The sequence below is a fragment of the Primulina huaijiensis genome, chromosome 3, assembly GCF_012295235.1.
Source record: "Primulina huaijiensis isolate GDHJ02 chromosome 3, ASM1229523v2, whole genome shotgun sequence".
Classification (NCBI taxonomy): Eukaryota; Viridiplantae; Streptophyta; class Magnoliopsida; order Lamiales; family Gesneriaceae; genus Primulina; species Primulina huaijiensis.
The window spans coordinates 8,006,787-8,017,754 of NC_133308.1; the positions used below are offsets into that span (position 1 = coordinate 8,006,787).

The window sequence follows — 10,968 nt, forward strand, 5'->3', positions numbered from 1 at the left end:
AATAAATATATTTTTTAAAACAAAAAAATTTCAATTTTTTTAAAGATGAATTAATTAATATTTTATAAATAAAGAATTTTTTTAAAAAAATTGGTTAACTTACTCACCATTTAAAGTGATCTATTTTTCAAATTATTAAACTTGAGTTTCAACTCTAACGCTGCCACTTGGTATAAAATATACATAATATTAAATTTTGTTGTTTTATATTTTTTTGTATATACTAAAAATCAGTGAAGTTTTTTTGAATATATGAAAATTTAATTTTTATTTGAATAAAAAATTTAATTTTTGACATACAAAAGTATTGGATTTGAGTTTTTTATGGTAAATTTTAAATTTTATTATATAAACAAAGATATTGTAAGAATAATATTGTCGAATAATAAATTAATTAGATAAGATGTAATAAATTAATTACGTGAGGTGAAGTGCAGCGTTCGATATTTTGGGAACATTGCTAAAATTATGGAAAAATATGAGGGCCTCTTGAAATTTTCCAAAATAAATGACTCACTGGAATAGGGCAAGTCAGCCGTCAGCGTATATATAAAGTAAAAAACATCTCTTGCACTTGGTCCTCTTCCGCTCTTTTCCATTTTTCATTTCCGTTCCCGCATCCCCAGGCGAGCCGAGCGGAGGTAAAACCGTTTCTCCGATTGTTTTCAATTCGTTGTGATTGTTATTTTTTGCGGATCCATCGAAATTTTCTCTGTTGGGTGACTGTAAATTTTTTTTTTTTGTATTTAGAATTACAATTTTTTGATGAATTTAGCAGGCGTTTTATATTTTTCTAGTACTCGAATTTCTTTGGATCTGTGTTTGGATACTGAGAGAACTCGGCTTTAATTACTGAGAAGGAAAAGGTCTGTATGCTGTTAGCTTATCTAGATCTGAATGCGTTTCTTGATGTTTATGTTGTATAGATCTGATTTCTATGACAAATAAGATTGGATGTAGATGTATGGAAATGATTCTGATCTGCGGTCAGTCTTTCTTGTTGACGCTGATTTTGTTCTCTGAGATCTATCTTGTTGTTTATTGGTACACAAATTATTTTGACTGCGGTATGTTTTTTTTAATCTGGATTATATGTGTTGCTTTAAATAGCTCCATCTCTGTTTTCTCTGCTCATATGTAGCTTGAGTTGGGATATATTATTTTTTGGTTTTACCTTTTCATACATAATTTAGAAGTTAGATTTTGGGGGTTCTGTTTAATGTTTCATTTTTTTATTGGCTATAACTGTTTCTCTATTCAAAAGGCCTTTTATAATTACAAGTTTGTTTATGAATGCTCAGATTCATATGTAAAGTGAACCTATGGAATGTGCTGCCAATGTGGGCATTCAATTTTGTTAAAATAATTTTGGCTGCAATACTCTATCAAGGAAGTCTTGGTCTTAGCAACTCTTTCTTGCAATGTCAACTCATGACAATATTTTAGTTGTTGGTTAATGTGATCAATCTTGTCGACTTGGTTATTTGACTCGATTTTTCCACGTTCTCCCTTCTCTAGTTTCTCTAGCATTTGACGTTTTTTTTGTTTCTGTATATCAGTTACGATTTTTAATTATGCCAATGTTGTCTCAATATGCTCAATGTGCATGCCATTCATCATTCAATATCAGATTTTAAGTGAGGCATCCAAATATGTGATATAAACCAAGTGTTTTTATAGGATTAATTTGGAAACTTGGTTATATATTATGCATGCTTTTCTCATCTCAAGTAGTGTATGGTTCTCACTGATGTGATTTTCATGAATGCATTGACTAGCTCTTGAATTTTGTGTTGTATTCTGTTTTCTCATAAACTGCTAAAATGCCCTTGGCAGTAGCATTCTCTTGGAAGTGAAGTCCTTGCCTTTAGTTGAACATCTATTTTGTGGAAATGTAATCCTTGCCTTTAGTTGAAAATCTATTTTGCGTCCCTGCAGGAGTTTAATTTGCAGCTATAATGGCCGATAATCATCAACACCCAACTATCATCCAGAAGGTGGCTAACCAGCTACATCTTAGTTCCAGTTTTTCCCAGGATGTTCAAGCTCGATACGGGGGATTCCAAAGGCCTGTCATGTATCAAAGGCGATTTTCCAATGACACTTATACTAATGCAGGATTACAGTATCCTATGACTTGTCAAGGGTCCCAGAAGCTGTCATTGATTTCTGCAAATGCTTCGCCAGTGTTTGTTCAGGCTCCTTCAGAGAAAGGCTTAGCTGGCTTTGCTATTGACTTTCTCATGGGTGGAGTTTCGGCCGCTGTGTCTAAAACTGCTGCCGCCCCCATTGAGCGTGTGAAGCTTTTGATCCAGAATCAAGATGAAATGATCAAGTCAGGCAGGCTATCGGAACCATACAAGGGTATTGGAGACTGTTTCAAAAGAACCATGCAGGATGAAGGAGCTGTGGCATTGTGGAGAGGAAACACTGCTAATGTCATTCGTTACTTCCCCACTCAGGTTCACCGCATGATTTCCTGCTGTCACGACTCACGAAGATTGAATGCATAACGTTTTCGTATTATGTTTGCTTGTTTATACTAATGATTAGATTACATGTTTCACAGGCTTTGAACTTTGCTTTCAAGGACTACTTTAAGAGACTATTCAACTTCAAGAAAGATCGAGATGGCTACTGGAAATGGTTTGCGGGCAACCTTGTATCTGGTGGTGCCGCTGGTGCTTCCTCACTGCTCTTTGTCTACTCCTTGGATTATGCTCGAACTCGTCTCGCCAATGATGCCAAGGCTGCAAAGAAGGGAGGCGAAAGGCAATTTAATGGTTTGGTTGATGTTTATAGAAAGACCCTGAAATCTGATGGTGTTGCTGGTCTTTACCGTGGATTCAATATCTCTTGTGTCGGCATTATTGTGTATCGCGGTCTGTATTTTGGAATGTACGATTCATTGAAGCCTGTAGTCCTGACTGGATCCTTGCAGGTTCGTATGCCTCTACCGACTTGTGATAGTTTTAGTATGGTATATCATTCACCAGGCTTACATTAAAGAAGTTATATTTTGTTCGTATTGAAGAATTTGGGTGAAAGAATTTGTAATTCATTGTATATAATCGTTGAATTTGTTGGAGAATTTTCAATCCTATGGGTTTCAACAACTGTAGCAACCAATTTAACCAAATCTATTTCATAATTCTCAGAATAATTATAAATCCGTGACAGCATCCGATTCTTAAAACCGGTGAAACCCAACCTAACGAAATTGGAAATGCTTCTGTGAGTTTTTATTGATATTTTCCTCCATCAGAATTTTGCTGAGATTTGCTTGTTTACATGATTACAGGATAGTTTCTTTGCCAGCTTTGCACTTGGTTGGCTCATCACAAATGGTGCTGGACTTGCCTCTTACCCTATTGACACCGTACGTAGAAGAATGATGATGACGTCTGGCGAAGCCGTGAAATACAAGAGCTCTATGGATGCGTTTGCTCAAATTCTTAAGAACGAGGGCGCTAAATCTTTATTCAAGGGTGCCGGTGCAAACATCCTTCGTGCCGTAGCTGGTGCTGGTGTGCTTGCAGGTTATGACAAGCTTCAGATGATTGTCTTTGGAAAGAAATATGGCTCTGGTGGAGGTTAATTTCATAACACCACATATGAAATAGATGGTGATGAAAATCTTTTGTTAGTCTCTGAGAATTCATTTAAGGTGAAATTTTACGTGATTTGAATAATTTTAGAGGGGTTTGAACCCAAAACTTTGATGATATTTTTTCCTGAGGGATGTTTTCTTGATGTGGCCTTATAAGGGAAGAGGTCGACTTATGATGAGTTCTTAATTTTGATTTATGAGAGGTGATTCAAGATAATTACGCGTCAATTTGATCCTTTCCAGAGTACTCGATACATTTACAACATATTATTGTTTTAACATTTTATTTTTGTTAAATTTGCTACCCTACTTTTACCATTTGTAGTAATTCTAACTAATTTAGGGGGAATGTATACTTTTCATTTTATCCATCCTAATCATGTACATCATCAGATCACAAAAAATATTTTCACTCGTAAGTGAGCGGTAAATCTCCACTACACTCAATCTCGCCATCCGATGATCTTCAATAGAATTGGTAAACAGATCAAAATGCATGCTAGTACGCAAAGTCTCCATATTGTCTTTGGTTTAAGGACAAATGGTGTATAACCATAACCGCAGACCGATCTACTCGATAAGTGATAACCACTTGAAAAGTCTGATAGAGGGTTTTCAGTGCCTCATCAAATGGGCACTCATCGGTATGAATTGTCATCTCCATGTTACCAATGAAATATGACATTTACATCACAAATGCTAGTCTTAAGCTCAAATGACCTATCACAAATGCTAGTCTTAAACTCAAATGACCTTTATCTTTATTTTAAACGGCTGAATCGACTACGAACCAATTTAAAATATACAATATACTTCTTAATGAATTTCATAATCTTGTCACCCAGGGTTAGCTAAGGTATCAGGGCCTATTAAGATTATATTTCCATATATTTCCATATATTTATTTGAGCTAAATTAGAATGATTAGGTGAATTTTAATTGTTTAAATTGATTTTATAGATTCTAATCATGTTTTTAAATGCATATAGGCGAAAGAGATGAAATCGAGTTAGAATGACGAAAGAAGAAATGAATTCGGACAAGTTCGGCATGCCACCACAACACCGAAATTAAAACTGCTAGAAAAAAAGAAAGAACAAGGCACATGCCTCTTTAAAGAATCGCGGGGTTTTTTTTTTTTTTATAAATAATGTAATTTTTAATTTTTTTTTCAAAAATACTTCAATATGTGCTTACGAAGCACGGACCATGATCACGTGGAGCATGGTCCCTGTTTACGAAGCACGGACGCTCCATCGTCCGTGCTTCGTAAGCACGGACCGTCCACGTGTCCCTTCCCTTCCCTCACACCCCTTATCTTATCCCTCCGCCGATCTCTCTCTCCTCTCTTTTCATTCTCCCCTACTTCCTCACCCTTCCATTTTCATTTCTCCTTCTGTATATCGCAATTTCTTCATTCGTTACAATTTCTTCCTTCGTCACCGAAGAACTTTTGAGATCATTGCTTATCGTTGAACGAAGTTTAGAATATCGACAATTTATTTCAGAATGACAGATAATCGAGGTCAAGAAGATCCCACTGTCCTCTATTTACAAGCGACACATATGTCATCAACAGTTTGTTCGTTAACCGTTGATGATATTGTCAAAGTGAAGAGGTCAGACAATTTGATTTGGAAGCTATACACTGATTATTATATACACAATCGTGTACATGTATATTTAAATCATATGGGTTTCTATGGAGTTTTAGAATGTGGCTCACAAGTATTTGATAATCATTTGATTACTACTCTTGTTGAACGTTGGCGACGCGAGACACACACGTTTCATTTTACATGTGGTGAAACAACAGTCACGTTACAAAATGTTTCAATAATTTGGGGTCTAACAATTGATGGTGAAGCAATCACCGGAATAGATGTGTCACATAAAGTTGAGGAATGACAACACATCTGTTTTGATTTGTGCCAGCATCAAAACATTTGAAAGGTGGTCATTTGTCTATGACTGCACTACACGATCATTGCATGTCTAACCTTGTTAATGATGATACTTCAGAAGTAGATGTTGTCAAATATACCTGTTGTGTAGCGTTAATGATTATTGGAGGAATAATGTTCCCTGACTATCAAGGAGGGTCTGCTAGACCAATATTTTTGCAACTGCTACGGGATATTGATAACGTGAAGTCTTATAGTTGGGATAGTGCAGTTCTAGCATTTCTATACCGTGAGTTGTGTAACGCGTCACGTATAGAGAAGACTACAACGGCTGGACCTTTATATATCTTACAGGTATAATTAATGTAATGTGATTATTTAACACAATGTTTTTGATAATTTTGTTGATATTTTTTTATTATTATAAACAGATATGGGCATGGAGCAGGATTAAATGCGACTGAGATGGGTTAACATTAGTTGTACCTCCCATTGATCCAGATGCTATTATTCCAGTTTATCCATATGGTGCACGGTAATATTTAAAAATTATTGTGGTAATATCAAATATATCTCTTATAATTTTTTGATATGTAATTTTTTTTGTTAAATTTTAGGTAGAAAATTGGATTTAGTTACACACATTCGCTAACACATGCTGTAAGAATTATAAATGATTCTCTAGATCGTATGAATCATAATGAGGTATTATACAATTTTAATATTTAATAGTGATTACATGAAGATTATTTTTGTTTTAATTAAATAAATTTTTAATTTGAACATTTCTATTTTTTACAGTTGAATTGGATCGTTTATCAGAAGAATGACATAGATGTAATGACGATTATTGATTCATACGACGACAAAATTTGGCGATGTGTTTGTCCCCTTATTTGCTTTGACATCGTGGATATGCATTGTCCTAATTGGGTGATGCGACAATTCCGAATACGACAATCAATTCCAGTGTCTGTCGTCGACAATGATGATATGCATAATATATCGAGAATAGGTCACCGAAACACAAATTGGAGAGATTATCATCAAAATTCAATTGAGTTGTGGAATAATAGGTTGAGGTATGTTGCGAAAGGGGTACGACACGGGCGATCGATGCAAACTGAGGAAGACTACTTTCAATAGTATAGTCGAATAACTGTACGCACCATATCACCTACAGTTAATGTCGTTGGTTTTCAACCAAACCCATACAATGCTTTTGCCGGACAATTAAATGTCCATCAAAATTTTAGTACGCCTTGTCTTTTTTCGCATTAGTCATCATTCGGGTGGGGAAGTGATAGGGTTAGGCAACCAAGTGGGTAAGCAGGAACCTCTACTACTATTCCGTCAACTGATTTGAATATTGCAGGAACCTCTACTACTCAACATGGTTTTTTCAGTGATTCAGGGATTGCTGACTTTCGTTCGTTTGGTCAGCATGATTTTCAAACTCCGTCTTGGTCGAACATACAAAGTTTTACAAATTTTCTTAATGTTGGTCCTCAGCATCTTGTGCATGACATTCTACCACAGAGGAATGTTGTTTCACCTATCACTTTTCCAGGTTACTTGAATGAGGAAAATCCTGAAGATGTAGGATTGCGTAGAGGGACGAGAAGACGCAATCCTCCTGATTGTTAAACAGGGAGCCATTTGTATCATTGTAATTATGACGATGATTCTTCTATTTAATTGTAACTATATCATTTCTATTGTTGTACCGTTTGCATTGTTGTATCGTCTAAAATTTATTATTTCTACAATATAGTGATCATATTAACGTTTATTGCCTGCCGCCCAGCATAAATCTTTCAAATGCACGTATTTGAATTTAGCGTTCTTGGATCGATTCCTAACATTTTATGCACAATTTCAACCAACTGCAATAAATTAATAGATAATAATACTCGTATCGGTCTAAGAAATGGAATGCTATATTCAACCGATCCATTATCGATAACTACATGACCACCAAGATATAAGAGTACATCGATGTTAGACATTTTGCCAATGAAATTTGAGAGAAAAATTAAGAGAAAATTGATAACTCATTCGTCGAAGTTATGATCAATTATATACACGAAGAATGTTGAAGACTATTTAGATTTCAATTATTGAAGTTCACGTGAAAATTCAGAACTTCAGACATTACGTGAAAGCTTCATTCAGGAAATGAATGGACACTAATGAATCACAAAAAGAGAAAGACAAAAAATATAAAAATATACAGAGTCCGTGCTTACAAAGCATGGACTCTGGCTCCACGTTGGAGCGTCCGCGCTTACGACGTGGAGCATGGTTCGTGCTTACGAAGCACGGAGCATGTTCGTATGCACGGATTGCAGTATTTGTGAAAATTTTTTTTAAAATGATTTTTGAAAAAAAATTAAAAATTTAACTTAATTATAAAAAAACCCAAGAATCGCGTCTCTTGAAATTTGAGGTAAATCATCGTACTTGAAGATAAAGAAACAAAAAAAAAAGTCAAGGAGCCATGTACAAGGAAATTGTGGGTCTCAGATATGGCATCTTGAGAAACAGATATGAAAATAAAAGATAAAATTGAACATTGAGATTTTACGTGTAAAACCCCTAAAAATTATGAGGGTGAAAAATCAAGAACAAGATGAAAAGATTTTACTATAATATTTTGTAGGTTACAGTCTCTCACAGTGTTTCCAAAAAGAACACATACTCTCTTAATACAGAAGAATAAAACACCTCCCAAATATTATAAAACTACACACTCAAAGGAGAAGAGATGCTCGAGAGAACAATTGAATGATATTTGGGATAATTAGAATGAAGTGACTAGAGCTCCATCAACAAACCACCAACCATAAATATTAATTTGCTGACATTTATCTCACTTTGAGATTTGAATGAAAATCAAACACATCTCCACATATCCTTTCAATTTTGTAATTTCTTGCTAGTTACGTTTCCTCTAGGCCACTCCAGGATCAAAACCACTCAAACTTATCCGTATTCACTAGCTTTATCAGAAAATCATATACATAATTTTTATAAAAATTTTATTAATATCTATACTTTCTTTTTCTATTACTTCAAGCACAAAATGAAATTGAACTCCAGTATGTTTAGTCCTAGAATGAAAGACTGTATTTCTTGCGATGTGCAAGGTACTCTGATTGTCACAAAACGAATGAACTTTCTCTTGTTTGTGACCGATCACCTCCAATAACCTTTTATTAAATATTGCCTCATTGCAAACTTGATTATTTGTCATATATTCTGCCTCTGTTGCAGATAATGCCACAACTGTTTGTAATTTTGAAACTTATCTTACTACTCTCTCTACAAGTTAAACACATAATCAATAGTATATTTTTTCTATTCAGGATTACCTGCATAATCTGAATCGACATAACCCCTTAGTATAAAATTAGATCTTCCATAACATAATAGCATTTGAGGTACCCTTAACTTATCTATGAATCCTCTTAACAGTGTTCCAATGTTTTCGTACAAGATTTGTCATACACCGACTAACTGCTCTCACTGTTTGAGCAATGTCCAATCTTGTACAGATCATGCAGAACATCAAACTTCTCACTGCTGATGCATATGATACTTGAGACATCTTTATCTTCTCTGTTTCACTGCTTGGATGCATATCAAAGGATAACTTGAAGTTAACAATGAGAAGGGTCGAAATTAGCTTACTATCTTGCATGTTGAAGCATTGTGAGACATTCTTCACATAATTTTTTTGGGAAGCCAAATCTTTCTGTTATTTCTGTCTCAGTAGACTTTCATCCTTATAATCTTTTTTGCTGGTCCCAATCCTTCGTACAAAATTCCCTAGCTAACACTGCCTTCAATTCTTGAACCTGATCTTTGTTGGGACCTGCTACCAACACGACATCCACATACAACAGCAAAATGATATAATCATCACCAGACTCTTGAAATATGTACAAGTGTCTGCACTAAGTCTGTTGTATCCAATACTCATGATATGGGACATCAAATCTATTGTACCAACACCTCAGCGCCTGTTTGAGACCTTACAGATATTTGTTCAACCTGCAAACAAAGTTCTCTTTGCCTTTTGTCGCAAAACCTTGTAGCTGGAGCATACAAATTTATTCTTCAAGATTTCCATGAAGAAATGTCGTTTTCACATCTAGCTGTTCTAGATGTAGGTCAAACACCACACACAACTTAAATACTACTCTGACTGTTGTAAGCCGAACCACATGAGAAAATATTACATTGAAATCAATGCTTTCTTTCTGAGCATATCCTTTTATCACAAATCTAGCACGATACCGCTCCACTTGGTTATTGTCATCACGTTTGATCTTATAGACTCATCTATTACCAATGACTTTCCTCCCTTGTGGTATTTTAACAAGATCCCAAGTTTTATTTCTGTGTAATGCCTCTAATTTTTCCAACATTTTTTTCATCCACAGAGATACATCCGAGATTTGAGTAGCCTCATGGAAAATCGATGGTTCACCATCCTCTGTTAATAGAAAATATGTAATATTGCTTTTAGTGACATAATCTGAAAGCCAACCTGGTGGTCTTCTAACTCGAGTTGATTGTCTCACATTGGAAACCTCATACTAAACATGTTCTTCTTCTTCATGCTCTGGTACGGTTTCATAAGAAATTCGATCTTTGTCTTTATTATTTTACATCGGAATTATAGTAGTTTCTGAATTCAGAATGCCTTTATCTCTCTTTACTTAATCTTCATCGAAGATAACATCTCTTTTGATGACAAGCTTGTGGACAGTATAATCTCACAAGCGAAACCCCTTTACTCCATCAGCATAACCCAAGAAGATACACTATCTAGATTTTAAATCCAACTTTGATCTTTGTTGATCATCGTACAAACCATACACATGACTTCCAAACATCTATTTGACACTTTGAGCCCACTTGAGAATTCTTCTCCTTCTTGTTAGACTTGTCCCGACGATGTGATTCATCTTCATATTCCTCCTCCTCGTGCACGTGGCTCTTTTTGGGGGGTAAGTTCCATGTCATTGTCTCCTAGAAAGTCGTTGCTATCCACTGGACCAGCTCTTTCAGAGCGATAATGATGGTTTTGCTCAGAGTTAATAGGGGGAGGATTCTCCCGGGAGACCCTTGAGTCCAAGGTATCCCTTCCAGAGGGATCCCTCTTGGCTGATTTCGGGTGGAAGCCATATCTACATCTGTAAATATGATTTCCCACAAACGGCATTAATGATGCTGCTTAGGAAAATTGGGTGAGCTGGGTGGATAATTTCCCGGACAGAGATGTGTTGTAAGGTCTAGGAAATTCGAACTACGTAACCCGACTGCATGCAATCTAGGGTTTTTATTTAAAATATGTGTTTAATAATTTTTATGCATTTAACACATGATTATTGCATGGATAAATTTTTATTTCATGGTTACTTTAAAGTTTCATGCATTAGGGTT

General features: G+C 35.4%; 1 protein-coding gene across 3 annotated transcripts; it reads left to right on the forward strand.

The window, feature by feature from the left end:
• The first annotated feature begins 512 nt into the window (after positions 1–512).
• Positions 513–3,827, forward strand: LOC140973467 (ADP,ATP carrier protein, mitochondrial-like). Of its 3 annotated transcripts, none has more exons than XM_073436278.1 (4): positions 513–641; positions 1,939–2,462; positions 2,570–2,941; positions 3,302–3,827. In XM_073436278.1, exons 2-4 carry the CDS (start codon positions 1,959–1,961, stop codon positions 3,596–3,598), a joined length of 1,173 nt encoding a protein of 390 aa, XP_073292379.1. In that variant the 5' UTR covers positions 513–641; positions 1,939–1,958; the 3' UTR covers positions 3,599–3,827. The 3 variants fall into 3 exon arrangements, with proteins under 3 accessions (XP_073292379.1, XP_073292381.1, XP_073292380.1); XM_073436280.1 differs by lacking the exon at positions 513–641 and adding an exon at positions 843–866; XM_073436279.1 differs by lacking the exon at positions 513–641 and adding an exon at positions 949–986.
• The last annotated feature ends 7,141 nt before the right edge of the window (positions 3,828–10,968 follow it).

Coding starts and splice junctions, on each gene's coding strand:
- LOC140973467 (XM_073436278.1), top strand. CDS start 1,959: ATGGCCGATAATCATCAACACCCAACTATCATCCAGAAGGTGGCTAAC. Junction 2,463..2,569: donor TTCGTTACTTCCCCACTCAG/GTTCACCGCATG, acceptor CATGTTTCACAG/GCTTTGAACTTTGCTTTCAA. Junction 2,942..3,301: donor TCCTGACTGGATCCTTGCAG/GTTCGTATGCCT, acceptor ACATGATTACAG/GATAGTTTCTTTGCCAGCTT.